Genomic DNA, 25,459 nt, shown 5'->3' with positions numbered 1-25,459 from the left:
TGAGACTAGATCACACTTATACGTCTTCAGTTTCTAGGATATTTATCACAGGACGTGATTTTGGACTTGAGATTAGATGACATCAAATTTTGTATTTCTGTATTTGTAGAATAATTATTAATTCTGAATTTTTTATCGTTTTTATTACTGCACTTTTGGGATTGAGCGTTCAGTTTACGTTGAATGTATATACCGAGGACTGAACTTTAAATGAACTTAATTTTGCATATCGAACACTTTCAGCATCTATGTATTAATTTTATTCGACCGAGATAAGTATAGACAATTATGTCCCAAGATTTTGCCAACCTCCTGCCATGCCATCCAATCCAAACATGAAAGACTAATTCATTCCTTCAATATCCATGACACAAATTGCACGCAGCATATAACTCGTTATTTCACGATTCTTTAGATCACCGCGAGAAACTCGTTACTATTTAGGTACCCGTAAAATTTCCAGCAAGTGCAAGCACTGCCAAGATCCAGATCTTTTATAATCGTTTGGTATGAAAGCAAACAAGTAAGTCAAGACGTACTCAAAATCCGAAACCGTAAAGAAAGCTATGGCCACACAGAAAAACAACAAAGTCGTAATTCTCTGGCACGTTTCCTCGTGTTCATTCCATCCACGTTCGTTTAATTCCACAAGCCTCGTATTTTCATTTGCAGCGCATAAAGTCGTCGTTGGCCCGAGGCTATCTTCCAACGAATGGTGTTAATTTAATTATCCGTCCAGCAGCTGTCGTACCATTAAAATCGAAACAGGGGATAAAAAAAGATTAAAGAAAGAGATGAACGAGAGAGAAGAAGATAGGAAAATTGGATGATCCTTAACGATCGAAATTTCGCTCGAAGGTCCCGAGAATCGATGAAAATCGCACGTCGTTAATCTCTCGTCGTATATAAAATATACCGAAATGCTCGATCGTACGCGTGTGGATGATAATGTAAATTAACGTTGCAAAGAAAGAGAAAAATAAGACGAGAAGAAGGGGAACCAGTGGAGCGCTATGCACCAGTTTTTATGGCGGACAGAGAAACAGCTGGACCGTACAGGCGAAAGCCCATTCCATCTCGAAACCGAAATCCCTCCACCTCGACTTTTCTTAAACACTTCGTTCTTCCAACGAAAGACCTCTCTGGGTAGTCAACAAATTTTTCCGAAAGTGTTTTGATTCGTTCGAAACTAACAACACGTCCTATGTATCTTGGAAAATAATCGATGCTCCATAATTAATAATAGCTAAATCAATCATAGGATATTCTGTATTTATCACTGAATGGAAAATAAGTTAAAGTTAAAATACAAATTGCAGTGGCTTCTTAAGTTGTCTTATAATCCGATCTTATCTTTAGTGGATTAAATAAAAATATCGCTGAATATTTTTGCCCAGTTTTAATTCACTTAATTTTTGAATATTTAATAAGGACCGACTCTGAAGAAGAGAGCGCAATGAACTTTCTTTTAAATTTAATATTATTAATTTTGCTAAATTTAAATGTAATAGAATATTTATAAAAAAATACGAGATTACTTTAATATTATAACAGTAAAAGATAGGAAAAGTATTCTCTTTTCCACCATTTTATAATATAATAATACGTCGATAACGCATTACAATGTTGATGATAGAAGATCGATACAGCCATGAAACTCTTCTGAAACCCGTCGCCCGTGGGCTTACAGAATCAGTCTATTCGAAATCGGCCAAATAAACGCATTTGGAAGCGAAGAGCAACGATCACTCGGTCGCTACCGTACTGACGTAACTACGAATTAATTCAGTTCAAGCAACAGGCTCGTGCCAGCGTTGCCATAAGAAAGTTAAGTGACCTGTATCAAGTACCTTTTCTCTCCACGAAACACCTCGAAAAATTGGTCCAAATATTTTCGTATCGACACTTTGATCAATTAAGGTAATTTTAATTTTATTATATGCGAGTATCCCTTGGTTTATAGCGTCAAATATAATCGCGATATTTAAGTTATTAATGTGATACAACATAATCTCTGAAATTAGTTTGAAATTTTATTCATAATTACCTTCAACACGAAGAGACACGTATAAAAATATAAAATATCGTATTTGTTTATAAGTATCTTTTCGTGTGACAAAGTCGCATCGAGCCGAGGATAATCGTTTGAACCACTAGAACCCCTTTAGGATTATTCACGGAGAGCAAATAACGATTAAAGGGAATGAAAGAAGAGCTTGCTTTGGTCGGTTTGAACTGGTCAAGAGACGCAATTGGTCGAAAGGAACAGACGGCACTCACGGGACAAGAAAGTATCTCTTTTACGACGGCAGCTGCCAGCACTCACGATTTCTCGAAGCAGACGTATATATATCGTTTGAATTTAGCGTCGATCCTAGCGGCCGTTTACTAACTCGAAAGGTCCTTTGGGAAGTCGTGTCTCGTGAGAATTCTTCAACGAAATTTTAACAGGCATTTCCTCGTTGTGCCAGGGATAGGAATAAATTCTTGGACGACTTAAAAGTTCCGTGCAACTTTCGTGAAATTAGCGCGAGATTCTGGGACAATTAAGCAGCCTCGCTTTTCCTCGCTTTTCCTCGCTTTTAACACGTTCCAGTGAACTTGGTGTTACCAGTTGCCGTTGTTGTTACTTTTCAAGGCTGATTAAAATTCTTTGGTAAGCATTATGCGTACCTTGTTATCAAAGAAAGTAATGGTTCTTTTGTAAAAGGTAATCTAATCTCTTTTAAAGTTTGAGATATTATTACGGATGTTTGCAGATGCATATTACTAATATAATATTATGACGTTTTTATCAGATTATTTTAAACGAACAGAAAGAATCAAGGAATGTCGGTAAAAGTAGAATCTGAAAAATCCATAGATTACGTTTTGATTATAAATTTCACAGTAACCTGTGACGATTGATTTTAGAATTTTTACCTTGACCAGGAATAATTTTAACCTGTTACATAAATCCCACGACCACACATGCCGATATTTTGTTCAATTTTCTGTTATCCAGCCTACGATATAGTCGAACATATTATCAGACGAATTACAACAAAATTAATATGTACCTCGCAGTCATCCAATAAGATACGCGTACAATAAAATTTCAGTCGAATAACAAAGAAGCATTTACATAATTGCTAGAAAGGCGACCGATTTATCGACAAGTTGCGCACAGAGCAGAACACCGTTCGCCATGGTGGTTCATTTTTCACTATGATTCCCCGTAGGCAGGAAATATCGTCACGACATGCAACGACAGACGCCGAGGAAGCGCCGACATGCAAAAGAAAAGCAAAAAAGAATGGAAAGTATAATAGAGTTTACATGGCACTCCTCGCGTGCTCTGGGGCGAATGAGACTCAGGGACGTTTTTTTAAGGGGGTCAAGGGGACCCTACGCCCCGGGGCCGTCTTTATTAACGTTGACCTCTCTTTCTTTCTCTCTAGCTCGAAATCGAAATTCTCAAAATTTCTTAGAAAAATGTACCCCCGCTTATCCTAATGTGCAGACTTAAATTTCCGTTGAGAGTAATCGTTTATTCTTCTCATTTCCATTGTACGTTTACTGTTCTCTAATTCGTTCGTTGATAAGGGGTTATGCATTGTAGTTTGAATAGAACGAATCACAAGAGCAAAGATCCGTTTCAGAGATGGCCGACGCTCTGAGAAAGCTATTCGAGGCGTGACACTAATTTATGGACACGTTAGCAGCACGCGTATCAGCCAACGAGATCCGTGCAACCTTAAACTTGCATCCGTGCGTATGATTGCATAAAACTGCTGACTTTGCCGTAGTCACGAATGCGGTTAATGGAATATCATTGGTGACGTCGTAACACGTAGATACTGGCCTTTCCTGTTATAAATGTCAATTAAGTAATCAATTTATACGCGGAGTTTTTGAACGTAAAATCTTAATTGTCGATTAACAATGTATTGTATGTATAATATGATGCTGTAAGGGAGTGAAGTTAGATCAGATTAGAGTCGCAATTACGAAAGAAAAGGGATATACGAAAAATATTTTTACTGTATACCTTGAAGATATTAAAGTAAATGTAAAGATTCGTCTGACGAGGGAAATTTTTTTTTTCTTTAATTACATGGCGATCTCCGTGTTACATTAGTTCACGAATACGGTATTCTCTTCACAATGTCACGACCGTCGTGCGTGATTCCGGCACGACGTCACGGTCCCATTGACACCAACCACAACCACCTTAAACACCCATAAAACATTTTCGTGACCTCTTTTTCGTGTAATTCGACGAACAGAGGCTTGTTCTCCATTTCCGGTGACATGAAAGCACCAATACACTCGGCACGCTCGAAAAAACCTTTCACACGTTCCGCCGATATATTGTGTGTACCGGTGAATTCGTAAACGATACCGCGGGTTTCATTACTGATTTGAATGCTCCCGGTATACGTGGAATCGAGAGCGGCATGAATAATTCCATTCTATTATTCTGCCATCTCGTAGTTCTACCGAAAATGCGTAAAAACTAGATAAATTACAATATTCTCCGCTTAATGGACACAACGTTATAAAAGAGGAAGTTTAAACATTCACGAGAAATTTAAACGCGCTGCGATACATAGAGTGTGCTCGTCATAATATTTGGAATATGAAACAAATCCATGGTTATATTATACAACCATCCATAATCACCGATCGTTTCTGATCGTAAAAATACAATGGTTTTCGCACAAAGCGTATTAAACAGAACACGTGTTTATTTTTTGTAAAATCAATTTATTTGCCTGTACGACGATTTACGAATAGAGTGTAGTGTGTGGAACGATTCTCAACGCCCACATTGGGTACGTTTTATTAAATTTGTTTTTTTACGGCTTTTTACGGTATAATCTATACATAGCAGTACGTTCCAGAAACGGAAATATATTTTACACAATGGCCATACACGTGACTTTAATTGGAGGGAGAAATAATTGCCTCCACCTATGAAAATGTGCAAGTGTTCCTACAAAACGCGTACGTTCCTGAATGCGGTTACATCAATGAGCGTAGCTTCTTAATGCTATTACTGTAATTTATGACCGCGCTATATCGTTTCCTCCTAGTGTATATACATACACATGCATTACCAGAGAATGGAAATATCGGAAGCATCATCGGTATTATTTTTGCGTGGCTGAATAAAGAACGTGACTCGGAAGAAGACGGTCGGGAGAAGAGTGTGTGAACTAGCTGAGGAAACCTTTCGAGAATACGTTACGTATGAGAACATAGTTCATATAATTTCGTAGCAGCATGCCAGAAAACTTGCATTGGCGAAGAGGAGCTTCCTGTAGGAGGGAGCCTTGGGTACCCGGCGGTGAACCATCGTTCTAGCGCGACACGAGGTCGCGAAAAGACACGAGCATCACCGAAGCTCAGTCGAACGCGGCCGAGACGTAACGAAAGCGTACGAGGCCGCAGCCACAGGGGTGGGGACTCGCGGACGCTCAGTAGCTGAGCTCAGTCGAGCCAGCGCCGTGATCGGAGTTGGAATAGTGACTGGCGAACTGTGTTCCGAGCAGGCGTATCCGCTCTCGGCGTTCTAGTCGCTCCTGTAATCACGCGTACACGAAATTAATTCGGTTCGGCTGGCAAAACCGAGGTCGAATATTCGAATCAGTCGTCTCGTCTCTCGTTCGATCGTTTCTTTGGCTCCCGCCGTGTACTCCTCCTACAACTTCTCTGTCTTTCCCCGTCGTACACGCTCGATTCACCGACAGTTTAGTTGTCGCTGCCCGTTAACCGCCGTGATTGACTGTCGCGAAGGCCTTTTTTTACGGAGCCGCTACAGACATGGCAGTGAAAATGCGGTAGTGACAGTGGTACACTAGAGACAGGGATAAGAAGGGAATCCCTGACTGCGTTTTGTAGGCGCGAGGACGCCACGAGTTTACTCGAGAAAATCGAAGTGAACGAAATTACGGGGAGAGGCTCCTTGAAGCCCAGGGCCAGAAGTTATGACGAGCTCGTGTGTTCGAGGACGAGGAATTTACGCGCATGTGTCCAGTGGGATTTAGTGTCGGCGATAAACCATTCTTTCCAGATCTGGATACCTTGCTCTCGACACCTACGGGACCTGGATTATCTCATGTCAGGATGGCGCTGGCGCGGTACGTACTTTCCTCTCTCAACACTCCGAACCTCGTCGTCATTGCGTTTAGGGTGGGTCTTTGCTCGGATGTATTTGTTTTTCCTCTTTCTCGTACCTCGTTCAATGTTATTAAGTGTTTTTATTGATCCAATACCACGGTTCGACGTAGCCAAGCGTTATCGGTCCTCGTTATTTCGGGTTATTCATGGTTTATCTCGATAATATTATGCGTAATCGTATCATCGTGATAGGACAAACACGTTGTGGTGGTCACCGGTGACCGGCATTTGTCTTTTCTCGCTATGGCTCTAATGGTCACCGACCACTGATGTTACTAAATTTTTCCCAACGATTGAAATAGTAGATCAGTACTAATGAAATGTCGATTTTCTCGATAAAACGTTAACTGTTACATGATTCGTTTTCCTTCTTAGCGAACTAATCTATGTATTGACAAATTGTCTATGTAGAACAGATGACACGTCTAACCTCTAAATGCAGAATGTAAGAAAATCCACGGATTCTCTTGACGTTCATGACAACCAATAACAAGATTTTAATATTTTTATTAGAAGTCTTCTTGACATTGTATATGCAAAATTTATACTAAATTTCTTTTTTTTTTTAATTGTGATTGACAATTGACGTTCAAACAAAATTTAATAGGTGACACGTCAAATTCACAATTTGGGAAGACATTTCATATGCGCTAATCTAATAAGATAATCTTTTTTAAGATAATTTTTAAGAATTTAATCTGTGATTAAATAATAATCTTTAAATTAAACGCTAATTATTGTATATCTATAGGAAATTGCATTGTATTTTTACAACAGTATGATAGAACTCGTTTACACATTTCATGAGAAATGCGTTTTTCGCGAATGTATACCGGTGTCCCTTTGTTTTGAAGTATTCTGCTGCAGATGCCGGTATCTGCTACATAGAGTGCGCACTGGTCAACGACCTATTCCTACCATACAACTATAGTCAACAGATTTAACAGATTTATATACGCTCACGGGTATATTTACATAGCTGTCGTATGTGTTCTTTCTCGACGTGATGCGTACACGATACCGGGAGTCGTTATTAGTTTGAAAGTTCTTGGTCAAGTCGGTTGCATGGCGAAGCAAAGACGTCAAGGTTAGTACACCTTTTTACGTTAAGTCGACCTTCCGAGTACGATGCGGGCTTCGTTACGGTTCGACAATCTGCCTTTATACTGAAACGTTTGACCGTGAATATGAGTCGATTTAATTCAAACATAGAAACATAAACAATCATATCTTCCGGTCAGTTATTTTCTTTCTCTGTTTCTCTTTCTTTGTGTTCAGAAAATTCTTCGATCGACAATCGGTGCCACTACACACGCTGACTAACGTCTACATATAAATATATAGTTACGTACGTTTTTGTTATGTCGACTGAAGACTTCATTTTAAAAGTATATTCGTACATTTGTAACGAATATTAGACTACAAAGTTGTAAAAATGCTTTCGGAAGAAAGTCATGAATTTTTGTACATTATTTTGTAACATGGATCATAATCACGAATGTATATAGCGGTGAATAAAGGAAAGTTCAAGATTGATACATTATGAATTTCGATCTTAAAAAGACAATAAAATCTGCGGGCGGATATATATACTTAACAGATTAAATAGAAATAATCGAAAATAAAGGAAAATCCACAAAATATCGAATGAAAACGTAACAAAATTAACATTGAGTTTATATCTTTTTACAGGTAGAAACACAGTTTTAAGAGGAAATTTCATCTTTTCCACGCTTCGGGGAAAGGAAAGTTTTATTTGTTGTATCGTCAGTTTTGTTTTATGTTATAATATAAAATTATAATTATAAACGATTTTATCTTGAATTTTTGTTTTAATATTATGGAAAATCTGAAACAAGGGTCGAGTTTATAATTATTCACAGCACTGTATATTATGTTTGCATAGTGATCGCCCTTATTATTATCTTATTAAATATAAATCCGTTATTAAAATTATTCCAGCTTTTTATATCTTTTATTTTATAAACATTCTTTTGTCCGCCACTGCATATTACTTTCTCTGTTCAAACTTTTTATCAGCGCGATAGAATACGCAGCGTGGTAGTAAACAGCCTTCGTAGCACATACTTATGCTCGCGTACGATCGAATCGTGACAGAACTGGCAATGAAGCTTTCTACCAAACCCGTGGTCGTGCTCGTATGCAATCGCCAACACAACAACATCGCCTTGTGGTCTAAACCATCAGCGGTTAGAATGTATTTCTTTGTGGCTGCTTTATCGAACGTTGGTTTATCTCGCGGACGCAACGTTGAAGGCTTCTATTGTAATATTTCGTTCGATTCGGTTTAACAAAGGTGGGGGAGAATAGTGTCGAGAGCAAACGAAACATTTAGTAATTGAATGTAGCGAATTAAACAATGGTAGGGTATCGTACGAGCCGACAAATGGGCGTACCACTAGTAGTTTCACCGACAGACCTTCTCTTGATGAAGACTATTACTCATTACACTTCCTGCCCGGCAGAACGCTATCGACTAAAGTGATGAATCACGAGGCTATAAGCAGATCTTCGACTTTATAATTACAATTTAATGAATGCGGCTACGATGATCGTGTGGAACTTCACCTGCTGCTAACCTTGGCATTGTACAACTAAACTTTAGCGCGAACTTACATTTCCAACCAGCCACTTTTTTATGGTTAGACCTGCTCGGTGCTTGATGGATTAAAAGTACATGTTGCGTTTTAACTTATTAGCGGGTTACAAGCGTACACGTGATTGCATATGCATCAATGCATTTGAGTATACATTTGCTTAAGCTTGTCATTATAATATTGTTTACCACGTTGGATAGTGGTGGATGAAGTTGTCGGAATTAACTTCCTATATTCGTTGGAATTTGTATTCGATGACGCGTTAGTTTCTAGTTTTTGTGTAAAGTAGTCTATCGATAACAAACGTATCATGAAAGTAAAGATGTAGAATGTTTAATTATTCAAATGGTTTTTCTTTGGGATTTAAATGACGATACGTTGTTAAGGAATTCTACGCTACTATTTTCGGAATACTTCTTTTTCCCTGGTGTATCGATAAACATTTAGAAACTTCGTGTATTTTTGAGCTTCTTTCTTTCTTCGTGCTGATAAATTCTTAAAAAATTCGAGATCTTGCTGTTCCTTAACGGTCGATAAATGCTTGAAAATATATCACATGTTTTCGTGTCTTTTTCTTTTTTTTGTTTAAGCGTGAATCGATGAACATATATGTTGTTTGAGTAACTTTTCATATTTTAAACTGATACTATTTTCTTTTTTTCTTTTTTACCGTATTTTCACTCTTTTTTAGGCTTTGATTTACCTCGACCCTTTCTCTGACAAAATCGAAATCAAGGTAGTTCGCAATGAAGCCACTAAAAGTACATAGAAAGTTCACGCTATCATAACTTCTCCGAAATTGTCTGGCTCGAGTTCACACGTGAAAGTTTCACATTTGAACAGAATTTTGAATATAAAATCACTCCGTTGGTCTTTCTCATCAAAACGGTTACGGTTTATATTACGTGAACTACAAATAAATCTTGATTTTTTTTTTAATACATACATCGTATTAATTTACACTGTATTCTTTTTATTCTAGTTTTTCAACGTATTGAAATATGCAGTATTTAATCTGACTTAATTTCGTCCACGAATAATCTGACTCCTTTCTGCGTAGATATATGTAATAGGGTCCAAGCGATTAACCAATCGCGTAAAATCGTCTAATTGGCAAGAGAAGCGTTTCTCCCGAGGACACTCGCTGCGCGAAAGGTAATTTCAAATCATTAACATAACTCAAAGCGAATCGACTGTCGTTCCACGATCAATCAGTGTCTGGTGAAATTACGTTAAACGCTTTACGATGAGAATTGATCGACTCCTGGGTAGTGGCAGTTCCTCACCTAGGACAGATGTCGGTCGATGCAATTCTCTTTCTACGATATTGCGTTAATCCCATGAGAAACATCTATCGAACCTCGGGAAACGTATTGGCTATAGATTACCTGCAATTAATCCTCTGATTTTATCGCAATTTATCTCCTTGAAAGGGAATAATTAATTTCAACTACAACTGTAATATTTGATAATTTATTTGACTTTTGGTTAAAATTTCCGCGATGGCGTTTGGTATAATTTCCGCGATTCGCTGCGTTACTCGATCTACCATTTCATAATGAAAGGAATTAACGCAAGAAATCGACCAGCATCGAACTTTAAACTCGCGTGTAACGAGCGTCATTTAGAATCATAGAAAAACCAAACTGATTAGAATTAATCGTTTTGTGTTCGAGAAACTTAAAGAAAATTAATCAATTTGGCTCGAGTAACCTCGCGGCTTCCGCACATCTTTTCGAATTTGTTTTACAATGTTATCTCAATGCTAATACGATGTCAAAGTGTTTCGTTGCGACGCGTATGATTCGTTCATAAAAGGTTTTCGTATCAACGTTTCAGACACTTTGGTGAATCATTGGACGTTAATTTCCATCTGTTGGAAACACGGTGAAGCGATACAGGTTCAGCGATGAATTCGAGGACATTGACGACATGTTCGGTAGCGTAAAAGTTTTTAGCATAACGTACTCACTGATTGTCGCGTTAGATGAATCGGAAAAGCTCTTCGACCTTGCGTTACGGCGTTATCGCGTTTGCGTCATAATATTTTCTCGTCAGTGACACACTGAAAAAGGCAGAAATCGCTTTGAATGCTCTTTGTCCCCTTCGTGTACACACAGCTGTTCCATTATCGTTGTCTGACGACATCTAAAATATTCTTGCCCTTGTATACACTTGCATACATATACACTCATAAGTATGTATCTGAACACTTTGATCGATTCGTATAATACGAAGTAATAGAAGATGAGTCTTATTAAAGTTCAAAAGTTCTTGGCGAACAGGTATTCTTATAGAATCCGAAGAATACAAAATGAAATTATGTAGTAACTCATTATGTTTGGAACATAAATCCTATCTGCCACACATCATTTTATGAATAATTTACACTGCGACTAAGAGGCGACATTTCGTGACTGTAATACGCACTTCTTTTTGTTTGTCTATCGATCATCGTATCTGCGGTTGATACTAAATTGAAATATCATTGGAAAATCATACGAAGATTATATTTTCTGAGTACAAATCGTTCATCGTGCATTTTCCATAGGTATTTTATAATACAAAGGAATATTCAATTGTAAGGTACATACTAAAATGCGTTAAATATTATAATTAAAAGGGGTACACAAGGAACGGTCGAAACACAGTATATTATACATATTCATGAAGGTCTGCAAATTTATTAGCATATTTTCTAGATAAACATTAATCTTATGTATCATTTCTTTCAGTCCCTTTCTCTCTTTCAATTCAAACAGATGATAACCAAAATAAATTGTACTAATATAATATAAATAAGTATCAATTGTATTTATACGATTATAGAGGAGAATGTTTGTGAAGCTCGTCAATGATTTTGAATTATTAAATATATTGTCTGCGATCTTTTCTTGATTGTTGATTCTAGTCGCTCTTCCGTTTTTCCCCGCGGAAAGTCTCGAAATATCCTAGCTCCAAGGCAATGAATTACCCCGAAATAGAACGTTGTTTCTTTGAAATCGTATCGATCTTCCGCGTCCTCGTCGCCTCCTTAACACCGTCGACGTCGCGTTAAATTTAAGATCTCCCCGTGGAAACTTTAGAAATTTCATCGTCGTGCTAATGTCCATCGATTAATCATACGAAAATATCGCTCTCTTACACATTAAACATACTATCGTTAGAAAGTCTAGAACTGTTTGGAATCTTTATCTTTGTTTCGTGTTAGTTTAATGCGAACAGTTTTGAAATAATCGTTTCATTTTCAGAGTACTGCGAAAAATATGACAAAAGGGCAATATGTGAACAATATTGTTACTCACGTTTATCTCATCCTCCCTATATTTTTATCCATTTTTGTAACTTTCTATCAGCAAGCGTCCATTTATTGATATTTCTCCTTTGTTCTACATTGTTTGTAACCGAGCTTCGACAAGTAGATAAGTAAAATACTGACGCGTGTTTGTATTAGGAAAACGCGGATGATCGGTATACCAAAAATTGCGCAATTTACTTTCAAACCTAAATTCGTGCTATGTTATCTCTGAAAAAAAAATGCTGTAACGTGTTGCTTATCATCGTCAATATTTCTGATCCGGTGACTTGACATTTCTGACACGAGGAACACAGGAAGCTGGAAAAAAGAAATATATAATTGTCGTAGCAATTAGCATTTGCAATGATAATTTCTAATAACTTTTACATATATCGTTTGGAAAGTGCGAAAATTACATTTGCGATGTTATCGTTTCATGAAAAATCATACTTTGTTTTCTGAATCGGTCGTGCGTACTGGTTGAAAGATATCGTGACGGTGACAAATTATAATAATTCGACTAACAAGTCTGCCCGAAGTACGTAATTGCCTGACGATTATTTTTAAACGATTGCCCACCGTAGTCTGGGTAATTTGAACATGTTTGAAAATCATAAAAAGCCGAGACCGAGTGTTTCAAAATATTTACTTTTAATGTTGTGGTAATGGTTTTTACTGATTTTTATATGATAATTATCGAAATTCGTTTTCTTTTTTTTTATTATTCACTCATTTAGATATTTTATTGAATCGTTTAATAATGTTATCCCTTTAGTATTAATTCCTTAATTTAGCGTCAATTTTTTTAGATATGTTTGCTTTCTTATGGAAAAACCAAGTCCTTGAGTACAACGTTACACGTCGTCGGTAATTCTCCTTTCTCCCAATGTGTATACGAACACAAAGCGAAAGAACCTTCGATCGATCATCGTATCGTGGACATTGGTGCTCCGAAGCATTCTTACTGTCCTTTGCCTTCCCGTATAACAATTTGTATACATTTCAGCGAGGCTCGCTGCGTGGAACGGTTAAGTAAACTTGGTTAGCGCTCTCTAATTTTACGTGCTCGTACGTGGAGGACAGAATAATTGTCATTGGTGTAGGAAGGAACGATTGACATTAATTCAATGACGAAAGGAATGGAATTGAATTGAATTGAATTGGAAATAAAGTACTTTTTGTCGTTCTCTTTCTATTCTTGTTTATGTACACACTCTTCGTGCTTCTTTTAATCTTTTATTATTTTTATTGGCATTGATCTCGTTACTGAAGTAGAAGAATTCCATAACAAGTAATAAAATGTAGAAAATTATCTTTTTTTTTTTTACTGAGGAATGCTTTTAAACGTTTTTCTAAAAAAACATTCATCCCTGTTATTTGTTTCTTTTCTTTTTTTTAATATGATTAATACGGTAGCCCTGCGATGTTTATAACTTTGTAAGATTTGATTTCTTGAAGAATCGATTTCCTTATTTTTAAATGTCCATCCTTTACGCATGTGTTGTTCGATAAATTTATAAATAAAAGATCTGCCAGTTGATTAAGCAATCTCGTTATAGAATTTTCTGTACTTCGGTACTTTGGGAATTTCCTTCTACTCCCAGAAGTAAAATTACCATTTACAAATTCTATTAAATAATCGAACACGGTAATACAAATAGGGCATGTTAACAGCCATTGAAACGTCCGTTGGTAATAAATTTTTATCGACAACTCCATCGCAACTTCGAAACCATTTGTCATTATCCCTGGTAATTCCACTCACTTAGCCTCTCTGATAGCACTATTTTTCAAAGCCCATAGACAGCCGCTCGTACCTCAACCTTCGAAAATCTACCAGGAATATCTCTGTGTTTCTAATTCACCCACTTTTTCCAAAACATTTTTCTTCTACCCAATCCTCATCAATCTTCACTGTTTCTTAGCTTCGTGTATTAACGTACATTTACCCAAGTCAGTAATTAATCTTTATTTATTTTTGCATTCGATATCGTTTACGTAACTCAGAGTTGCTGCCATTTTTCGCTTGTTAATTCCGACCTGTTTTATAAATAAATATATCAGACTGTTGTTTTATAATTGGAATATATAATATAAATGCGATTAAATTTATTTTTAAAATGTATCAAACTCCCGTTGCTTTTTTACCATCGCATTGAAGCAACTTGATTAAAGCTATTAGTTCGCTATTTATGTTTTTGAGTATCAGAGTTTCCTTCAATTTTCGTTAGTGCATAGATTTTCTATACCTCGAAAGCAGCCACGAAGAAATAAATTAATCTGCTGTTATTTCAAAGACAGTAAATATTCGTGTCCTTATACCTGCCCCTTAAATATACCTGTCCCTTTTAACTCTCCTCTCATTTTCCTTCTTAAATCACCTTCTTAAACATATATCACAAGTAACTGTAAAATCCAGGTAAAGCGAACGAAACCATCGCTTTCAGTTAACCCTCGTAAAATCTGAAAAGGTTTCTATGTACCGTTCAGAACTATCTTGGAAAATATGTACGTTTAAAAACATTTATTAAAATGAATGCATTTTTCTTAAAAGTTCAGCAGAAACAGTTTTTACTATAAACTCGTTTTATAGAAATAAGGCGTGATCGTATGTGTTAAAATGAAAATTGTATTGAGAATAGAAAGGTGTGTCGGTATATCTAAAATGAAAAGATATTTCGTTTCTGGGCTAGTAAAACGACTAATAATCGAGTCCATACGAAACCAATATTAGTTTATAACTTACGTCGTACTAAACTCATCGGTCGACAAAATATTAACCCTGTTACGGTTCTCGAATGTTGTATGCCTCTATCTCGCTTTACTATCATCGAAATAATAGCACTTTGAACATTTAAAGAGTCTCTTGAGCATAAAATTCAAGTGCGTAACTAACGAACAGCGATAACGTTATAGCAATATACCTGTACGAATTGCAAGTACAATATATCTCTCCCCAGGAACCGTAATAGATCGAGATATACTGTGTGCAATAACATTTAATTTCTGCAAAATATTACATTGCATTTACGCACATTTTTCTATTGTCTAGATCATTTGCATCCTTGAAAATTTGTTAGCCTACGAAATTTACCTTATTTTAATAGTTCTAAAAATTTCAATAACCGACGATCACCGGGGCAATCGAACGTGTTGAAGTTGTTCGATCTTTCCAAACATGCTGCTGCAGCTACCACAAACAATGCTCTGTGTATACCACCTTGCACCACCCCATCTACTCCAAGAGAATCTTTCTCCCGGAAGTCCACAGCGAACCCTCGTTTCTAGTCTCGTACCATGATAGTCTTGTCGGAAAAACACTTTCAACGCTATTATTATATCGCGACGGAGAGAGTCGAGGCCAATCGATGTCCGGTGCGCGATGAAATAAAGCTGTGCACAAAGGCGGACGCGTCAGGGCGGCAGCGGCGGCGGCGGCGGCGGCAGTGGAGGCAGTGGATCGCTTGCCGATGGTGGAGGGGGAACGGAAGGAAGGAAGGTTGTCCCTCGCTAGCGGCAACCTTCAGCTTCAAGGGTACAGGGCCGTAACCGACGTCCCCTTTGCTTTTTCGCCCTCTTCACTCTTTCCCTTCGTTGGCTTACCGAGCCTGTTTCGTGGAATGCAAAAGCTCGAAAAACGGTCTCACGTCTTCCACGAATTCTTCTTCCTCTATCTTCCGAAGGATCTTACGTTTCTCTGTCCAGATTTCTGTCTTACTTTGACTAATAATGATTTGAAAAGGTTTAAAAAGGTTTCTCGAGTTTCTCGAGTCTGATCCAGTCTATAGATTTCTCATTTGTTTGCTTCTCTTTCTTTGGATTTTTGTGCAAATAGAAGTTGGACACAAGTTGTGGACTAAATTCGTTAGACAGATAACACTCTGTGTTACTCTGATTATGTTATTTTTCATTAACACTTGTGACGATTTGTAGCGTGTCTCTCGTGTCACAAGTATCCAAATTACAATGAACGTTATCATTAATGTCTAGGTTTCATTTCTTTGGTTATTCATAAATGTATATTTGCCGTATAATTTTTTGAATGATTTATTGTATAAGTTTTTGAATGATCCACTTACACAAAGCGTAAGAATGAACCCCTCTCTTTTCCTTTAGAATCTTTTGTCTTATGTTCATTCATAATGTTCTGTGAAGCTTCCTAAAAGTTCGAAGGGTCAGGAACACCCCCACCATTTCTCCAATTTCCCTTCCCTGTTTTTCCTTGCCGTTGAGGGAAAGTGCAGGTAAAGAGGGTCGATTGAAGGAAGCGATAGACGACGTGTCAGTTTGTAGCGGACTTCCAGATGATCTGTTTCGTGTGTTGCTTGACGTGTTGGTTTAATAGGATGGATTCCGAAGTCAGGTTAGTACGAATATTTTCTCGGGTTTGAAATTCGCAGTGTTATACGAAGCTTCATGTGGCTGTTTTCCTTGCGAGAAAGGAATGAATGTAGAAGAATGTCCGAAGGTCTTGAAGCCGTTTTTGTAGAGACTTTTTGCGTGATGGTGGTCGTGTTAATGGTAGGAGGAAAATGGAGTAGATTAACAAGACATCGTTAGTAAGCACATGAACTATAGGTCATTGTCTTTGATAAGGTTAGAAGAATGACGTGAGGTTGTACGTTAGAAAATGAATGGATTCGTATTACTCAGGAAAAACGGAGAAAAGAGATTTCCGCTTCTTCAAATTTGTTTATTCATCAATCGGTAATTATATCTTCCAGCAAGTATAAATTAGTTCACGTAACAGATTAATTTATTCGAAGATTAAAGATTAATTCTAGTTTTTCTTAATACGTAATAAAATTCTATCTTACCAATTCCTCGACCTTCTGCCCTCGATATTTTTATCTACTCGATACGTATATACCTCTTACAGCATCTATGAAATATAAAATAAGAATACCATTAAATATTAAAGAAGACCATGAATAAAAGAAAACTTTTTTCAAGAGCTTCAATATTTTATTAGAAACTTTTCGTCGAATACTTTTAACATAGAAGCTCACAAATTTTCTTTCAGAAGAAAAAGTCTATTACCTTCGTCGTTTCTTCGCTTCTCTCCTTCTTTTTTCAGTGTATACAGGATTCAAAGGTTCGTTCGAAAATCTTACAATAGCATTTTCGTGGAAAGATTTTCTTTGTAAACGGCAACCGTATTTTCGAACACTCTCTCCCTCCTGTTTCTTTCTTTTTGCTCGGCGTATACGTAGGACGATACCCAATGTCAATAGACCCTCACCACTTCTCGCATCCTTCTCGAACGAAACGTTAAGGGTGGCCAACACATGGGTGTGTCTGCGTCTGAAATGGTTTGTCGACGATGGTCGGTTGTCCCCGAGAAATTCCTGGGCCTGTTTGCTTGATCGAGGATCGAATGTGGATGAGTTTCGTGAAAACGGAGAAATGTCGATAGTATTTATATCCATTTATGGGAAGGTTGAGGGTGCCAAAGTAGATAGAATATTCGCAATATGTAGACATATCACGAAAGAAATTATTTGATGGACGAAACATATTTCTACTTAGATTCCATATTTCCTTTTTTCTGTTTTCTTTCTTTTTTTAACTGTATGAATAATAATACGAGTCTGCGTTATTATCGGTACATTCTTTCCTAACTATCGATCTTATCATTAAAAAAGCGGAAGAAGAAAGTTTGTACAGTCGTTTCGAAATTCCTCCGAATCGATTCTTTTCAGTATACTCTCGATCGAGAAGTTTACAGCCAAGGGCTAAAGCATCTAAGTCGAGCTTCCTCGCTCGGCGTAAAGTTTCGCCCTTGTTCTCCAATTAACCCGAATTGCACTCCGGCCTGGGAGCCGGACAAAAGCTCCTGCACAGTGGTTCACAACTTGGAACAGTGATTCTAGTATTATCGAACACGTAGCAAATTACGCGATTAACCTTCGATTAGGGTCGGTCAGCTATAACCCTGGTATTCCTGTTTTTAGGAATACGATTAAGGAAATGGAAACCAGATAGAAATTTGTCACTCTAATTAATATGTGCTTTGCTTTCGACATTTTCGATATATCGATAAAAAGAGCTAATGATGTCACGAATACTATCTTCTACATTTACCTTGAAATCTAGCATTATTTATGAGCTTGAGAATTTATGGATGTAAATCATTTTTGCTTCTTAAGAATCGTATATTTAATCGTGTACTTGCGTAACGAGACGTAGAAACAGAGCAAAAATGGAGTCGTAGCGTCACTTTAGCTTACGAAGGACTCGTGTAACATCCTAATTACCTAATTACCTAAAGAAAAGTATTTATCAACAAGTATTTACCAAAGACTTAGTAAACTCCTCTAATAGACAGTCTCACGTCGTCATTGTCCAAATGGTCGACAAATTCTATACCCTTGATGATGGTGCTACGTGTTCTAACAGTGAAATAGATCCCCTTTGTGTGGCTCCTGTGGCCTGTCGAAGTTCGTAGGCATTTTCTCGAAAGGCAGCCGGAGAGAAGAGATTTCTTTTATACCTGGGGGAGCGGAGAACTTAACTCGCCAGGACTGCCGTTGGTCGGTTGGTCGTCCTTCTAGGGCCATAGGGCTTCTTTTCTCCTGTTGGTTCTGGCGTGTTATATCCTGCCAAGGGCAGGGAAGCTCCCTGGACCCCGACTTGTTTCCAACAGAGGCCACTGGCCCCGCTACGTGGGATATACCGGACGACCTTGGGCCTCATGGCCAATTTGCGAGGTCCATTCCCTCCAGATGGGCCCTTACGGCCGGCTTATTAGCCACCAAGTCACTCGACTGCTCCTCCGGTCCACAGAATCCTCCACGAACGTCGCGGTTTTCGGCGAGAACAACCTCCTTTTTGCTTCTCGTGTTTCCAGCCGCCTCACGAGTAATTCTGTGGTTTACCGGGCATCGGTGGAAATTTCAAGGGACGCGTGTCATGAATAATGAATGAACGTCTGGAGTTTGTGAATAGAGAGCGAAATTAAAGTGAAATTTTGGGTGTCTGTGATGATTCCCGCGGTAGATCCTTGCTACAATAGAACTAGTAAACATTTAGAATCGTGGAACAGAGGTTTCTGGTTTCTCGAATTTTACGTGCCTTCGGAATGCTCTGTGTGGTAGTTCGGGGTCAATGAAGATTTATAGTCGAAGAATAGAAAATAATAGTTGAGTTTGTGATAAAAGTTTTAGAGTTTAGAGTGACAAGGTTCACGGATATAAATAATGTGAATCGAAGTTAAAGTTTTCTGTCACGTTTTCAAAGTAGATTTAATTAACTCTATCCATTTTGAACATCCCGTTGTTCGGTTCTTTAAACTCGAAATCACGAATAATTGTTTGCAATCTATTGGAGTTCCCCTGTTAGCTCGTTTTACGTCATAAAAATGTTATTAACACTAACAAAAGTTCGACCTCCCGAATACTTCAACCTTTAACCTTTACATTTGCATATCCCGCACGATCATTGCGATTGCTCATGACTTTTTCGGATGTTCGTAGGCGATTTTTAACGAAGTCGTCAATTCTTAACTATTCTTGGGCATTCTTGACATCTTTCTGCGATCCTTGGTTATTCGCGATGAATTGTGATAACTGTCGGTTCCATCAAAATGATAAATCCTCTCGCCTCGTGTTATCCTTAAGTGTCGGATGATATTACGCGACAAGTATCAAATCACCGTATCCGAGAAGGTTAGAAGCCAAAGGTTTACAGCTTACAGTGAGGTATCTAAATCTACTTACAAAAGCAACATTTTCATTTTGTCGTTCATTCTTGTTTATTCGACAAAAGTTTCGTCTTTCTTTGGATTCCTACGCGTCGTGGCAAACGTGACACGATACGTGTTAAACGTAATCATCGTTTAACAATTTCTTCACACGTACATCGTGATATAAAGAAATATACATGTGAAAAGAAAAGAAAATAATGATAGAATCGAATAATCGAAGGCATAGGACGTGAATCGAGTCACGTTCGCGCGGCGTACCATTGAAACGTCGTAAATAGCGAGCGAATATAGCCAAGAGAACGATGCACGACTCATCCTGGAATTCTTTGAAAGTCCACCCGGCAGTTCTGTTATTACGGAAACGCAGCCCGAGTACCTAATTGCGGTGAACAGATACAGAAGCACTGGCTGACTTGGAAATATCACGTGCGCCGTGCACTTGTATGTTTGACGGTAATTTAAGTCTCCTTACCGATCATTAGTCGTTGTTAATTCAGTTCCAGTACGTGTTAGCCACCTTGATTTTAACTACACAAAAAAGTGTTATCTTGACGCTTTTCGATCATTTTTCTTCGTTAATCCTTTTTATTTAGTTCTTAAAGCAGAAATGAAAGTTTTGGGTTGAGTAACCTTTTATTTTCACCATGATTTACTGATCGTGAGGTGTTTCGTTTAATCTTTACCATAATATCTACCATTTAATACGTTTAATGAAGCAATGGATATTTAATTAATAGTCAGTGAGTGTGTTACTGACGAACAATTTAAAATATTCGTGCGTGTGCGAGAATATCGTTTTATTCCAACAGAATAAAGATTAGAATTGCGAAGTAGGTTGTTTCTACGATATACAGATGGAAGAAAATCCGCTTTACCTATTTTCTTATTCGTTTATTCTGTACTTTGGAAAGCGATCAATTTACGTGTTACGAGATTCTTTTACTTTTGATAGCAGTGAATCTTTGTAACACATATTCCTCATGAAATTTGGTATTTACGTATAATGGGAAATTTATGGAGCGACTATTTTTATGGAATAACGAGACCATTCTCACAAAATAGGAAATTTATTAATACCATGGATATCTGTAATGGGAATCCCATGCACGGAATAGATAATGTTCTCTCGGAGTAGTAAATAGATTAAAATCTTTAGTAACCATGTTATGAAACTAGCTGTTCTCATAATCGAGACAATGGAAAATTTTTTCGTATTAACGTGTTATAGATTCATTTCTTTCAGCTTGCCTTGGTATTTTAATCGAAATGTAACTGAATGTAATTTATTCGGTAATAGTTGGATGGGTTGCAATTTGTTGCGATGACACTCTCCGATATTCATGGAATTTAAATGCCAGTTAAATAATTGAGAAGATGACGTACAAAATGGCAGAAAAGGGGAAAGAAGAAAGAACGAGAAAAATAAGAAAAACAGGGATGAAAACGCGATTTAAATTTAACTCGCGCAATGCAAAGCTATTACTGTTTACGTTGTCTCATTAAACTTTTATTAACCTGAAAAGAAAGAAGAAAAAGAAAGGATGAACGCTACATTGACCTTTGCATCAATGATAATTCCGCTGACGTGAGTCACATTAATATGCATCGTTCTAATCTGCATTTCTAGGATTCATCGATGCCCGTTGGACTTCTCTTAGATTTTACTGCTAGTTACTACGTTCCTGGCGAAATGATTTCGAGGAAATGATTTATCTTTCGTTTACGTAATATGAGTCTAATCAAGTGCGCAACAGCTTTGATATTGAGTGATACTACGACTAATTTTGGGAAAATCCGACGTTGTAAAGGTATCGCTTCCAAGATATTATATTTATCTTTGCCTGAAATTCTATCGTAGAATCTAATTTGTTACAATTAGACGAGCCACTTAGAGAGCCATTTCGATTTAACTTTTTATTTTCTTTTTTTTTTTTTTTCTTTAAAATCATTTGCATCCTTAGAATTGTTGCGCGATCTAAGCAATCTCGACTCGTTTTATTTACATACGTTGATTGACGATGCTACTCGATGCTTCGAAACATCGCAATACGGAAGCTACTGTATCTTAACGTCGATTTGCATTAAAATTATGATCGTAACTAGATGCTCCGACTGTGGTTTCTATCCTTTTTCCTCGTTCGTACAAATTTCGCCAACATATTAAATTTATCCGACACGACATTTGACCGATATTTACACCCACGTACTGGGAACATCGAGACTCGCTCACCTGTCGTTGAGAACCGCTGTAATACGTCAATTCGAATCAATCCATCTTAGTCTGTCAAAAACATTTGCCAATGCATTCGACGGAACAGAAGGTAAAATCGACGCGCGAGACAGGATACTCTAACAGCGCAAAACGAATCAAGCAATTTGAACGTGAAGCGACGTCAGAGCGGTGCGCGAACCGTTGCGTCGGTTTCCTGGGTGTCGCTGTCGCGCGACACGTGTCCATTACGGTCTCAATGTCAACGTATGCAGAGGCACGTAAACGGTGTACAGTTGGCCGTTTTATCGAATTTTATCGTCGGACATGAGTCCTACGCGTGAAAAGAACGCCGCGTTCCGTCTCACGGACGAACTGGTTCTTCTCTTCTCTTCTCTTCTCTTTTCTTCTTTTCCTTGGACGCGGCCCGTGCGTGGTTATGTTTGCGCTACACACGTGGCTTTCCGTGTGTGTCGATCAGTGTGCTGAACAGCGATTGTGTGTCGGTGTGTCTTCTTTCACGTCCTCCGTTTTCTGCGCGCGTTGTCCCGACGCGGCGCGTAGCGACAAGCTGGCGCGTGCGAAACGCTCGCGCGCGCACCACCGAGTCGTCGCCGCGCCCTTGAAGAGAGTTAGCCTTTGTCTTATCACAGTCAGCTTGCGCCAGGCATCAGCCTTGACTTCGCCCCTCTTCCACACTCGTCTACTGACTGTGCTGCGAAAATCGACCGGCTGGCATCTGTCTCGCGCTGCCTCGCACGAACAAGCGAATTATCGTTGCTCACGGAGCCCAGCTTTCTTCTGTAACAGTCTTTACATCAATCTATATCGTTTCCACCAGCCGATTTGGAACTTGCTCGGCGTTGCGTATTCGCTAACAACATTCGGACGTTAAACATGATTCCCCTCGCTATTGTTCTATGTGACTTGTCGTTCATACCACACCTTATTATGAGGTGAGTAAATTCTTTCTGCTTTTAAATTCCAAGTACCGAGTCGTTAGAAAGACACGATTCGCGTGGTTTTATTGGCGACGCGTACTACCGACGAGACACGTCTTCTTCTTTTTCGCTGTTTTTACATCTGCAGAATTTTCTGTACGAAGTATACAATGTATGGGAAGACTTAATTATCGACGAGCAGTCCCTAGACGTTGCATATAAGTATTCCATATAGGGAAACGTTATAAAATTTAAAGTACGAGTCAACCGATTAGATATTTTCCATATTGTCGGCCACGATAAGATTAATTATCTTATCCTAATTGATCAACGGTTCCTATACGTTTACTATTAAGTGTTATTAAACACAATCCCATCGATACGAAGCAAAAGCTATCGACTTGGTTGAAGAATTTTCATGGATTTTCATCCACGATATATATTCCTTCGTTACGTTTCACCAAGTTGATCGAAGCACGTGCGAAACGTGACTTTTCCTCGTGACGACGTTAACTTCGGAGCAGTTTTTAAACGTGAAATTACTTAACGAGGAAACTCTGGATTAATTCCTCGATCCACGAGTTTGCCTGATCCGCACGCACGAAGATAGCGTCCGGAAAGTTTGAGATTAAATTGGCCGTGTCGCACGAGCAGCCTGCAACTTCTCTCGACTCGGATCCGCTCGCGAAATCCGCTTATCCGCCCATGTATACGACGAAACTTTCGATCGTTACGAGCTTTAAGCGGTAAACGTTCTACCCGCTGTTGCTGGATTTCCATTTGCTTGGTTTTGCACGGGAAATTTGTTTCCGTGTCTTCGTTCCTCGCATTTGCTTTCCTATCTCTCTGCCTCTCTCTTCAGTTAGCTTTTTATTTTATCCTTGTCTTAATATATAGAAAGAAACAGAAAATTCGTTAGACATTCAACACGAAGATATTTCCGAAAACCGCGTGTCTATCGAAAACAGTGTTTATTTTACATATAAAATTGTATACAAAATTAATAGATAATATGCTTATTGGAAATCTGAGAAAATACAGTACGAAGAGTAAAAGTTTCGAATTTAACACGTGGAAAAGATGGTCGTAAGAAGGGATTAGCCATTAATGAAAACATCCGAACATCCGTAGGACAGTTCGAACAACCAGTTTCTGTCAGTTCGTTGTCTTGTTTGCGCGGTTTCTCGAAAACATTGCAGGCGAATTCACAATGGAAACGGGTATTCTGTTCTTCTCGCTTCACAACGTGACCGGGAATTTCTGCGACTTTTCCGGCGACAGCGACCTCGTCCGGTTTCCGATTTCTGTCGACGATCTCGGGTTTCGCATCTTCCATCGTCCTCGTTTCTCTTCGTGCGCGGAACCAGATAAAACGGCGGGCTTCGGATGACCAATCGTCGCAGAAACCACGCAAATTTATTAAAACGTTGCTGAACCTCTCTCATTGACTTTTCCGTTCGTTCTATTTCATTTTAACTTTCGTAATTAAAACAGTCTACGCTTAAAGCCTTCTGGATAAGAAATTAAACATAGATTGAAGTTAGAGTTCTTTGCGACATAATTTATTTCTTGGTCTTTTTTCAACGCAAATGTAACGAAAGTATCGTTGGTGTAGATATAATCGACGATCTATTGTCTCTAAATCGACGATCATTCGTTATTGTAAGTTAACAAAATCAATGGTTAGCGGCATATGAGTTATATGTACGAGGAGATTAGATTTCAATGTGATTAAATACAGATGCTTTGTTATGCAGATGAGCGGCCTCTTTCTTTGTGTGTATTTATAGCTAATTAAATAACTTCCAGCGTCTAATTTTAGATAACAAAAGGCAGTCGTGGATTAAATTCACGATGAAAGGTTATGAATAACGCAAGGCTCGTATCAAGCTAAAAAGATAAATCTCAGTTTTTATGCGTTAAATTGCAAAATAACGAATAATTATTTGAAGTAAGGACGAAAGAGATCAAATTATATCAGTATGGAAGACGTTCTAGTTCAACCATAGAATTACAAAATCTCTACGCAAACTTTCACTTTTTCCTCCAATTGAATGTACAAAGACCAACCTACTTTTAATTATAAAACACACTTGTTGCGAACATTCTCCTTAGAGGTACCTTGAAAAATAACTTTTATTTTTCGCAGTTACAATTCCTCGAGAATCATTCTCAGTGTGAGACGCGCGATCGTTATAATTGCGTTGTTTCAGCTTAGCATAGACGGTTTTCACCTAACTTCCTCGTTTTCACCGGTGAACTCGTCAGAGCTCTGTTCTACTTTCCCTTGGGTTCTCTTGGCCTGGCCCACGCCTTCGTCATACAACAGATTCGAAATCGGGTGGCCCGATTGACAAAATTTCAACATCAAATGCCCATGAATAGACCGAACTCGTCTTTGTTCCTTCGCATATTTCCATTTCTCCAACAAATCGTTTCATTCGCGTATACTATATTACGTATAAAAAGTATCTCTTGTTCACTGTATCTCGTAATATCATATAACGTCTGTCCGAAACGAAT

General features: G+C 38.2%; 2 protein-coding genes and 1 long non-coding RNA gene across 6 annotated transcripts in view; 2 read left to right on the top strand and 1 right to left on the bottom strand.

Annotated features, from left to right (window-relative positions):
* Positions 1 to 25,459, top strand: part of Orc2 (origin recognition complex subunit 2) — a 113,359-nt gene that overhangs the window by 82,687 nt on the left and 5,213 nt on the right. Inside the window, exon 12 of one of the 4 annotated variants that reach the window (XM_076624972.1) lies at positions 7,858 to 9,932. The exons of the other annotated variants lie outside the window; for them this stretch is intronic. The gene's annotated coding sequence lies outside the window, so the exon portion shown is untranslated. Of the gene's footprint in view, positions 1 to 7,857; positions 9,933 to 25,459 lie in introns of those variants that run through there. 4 annotated transcript variants of the gene reach the window in all.
* The window catches only part of rdx (BTB/POZ and MATH domain-containing protein rdx), a 44,329-nt gene continuing 24,329 nt past the window's right edge, over positions 5,460 to 25,459 (top strand). Inside the window, exon 1 of the mRNA XM_033335312.2 lies at positions 5,460 to 6,125. Coding sequence (XP_033191203.1) covers positions 6,013 to 6,125 — 113 coding nt within the window. The 5' untranslated portion in view covers positions 5,460 to 6,012. The remainder of the gene's footprint in view (positions 6,126 to 25,459) is intronic.
* On the bottom strand, positions 11,640 to 14,538 carry LOC143303668 (uncharacterized). Its single transcript, XR_013060187.1, has 3 exons — positions 14,230 to 14,538; positions 12,498 to 14,121; positions 11,640 to 12,399 (listed from the first exon to the last, which is right to left on the bottom strand). It is a non-coding gene; the product is annotated as an uncharacterized LOC143303668 (long non-coding RNA).

The sequence above is a fragment of the Bombus vancouverensis genome, chromosome 15, assembly GCF_051014615.1.
Source record: "Bombus vancouverensis nearcticus chromosome 15, iyBomVanc1_principal, whole genome shotgun sequence".
NCBI lineage: Eukaryota > Metazoa > Arthropoda > Insecta > Hymenoptera > Apidae > Bombus > Bombus vancouverensis.
Note: the sequence above shows the minus strand (reverse complement) of the source record. Positions and strands in the feature narration are given on the sequence as shown.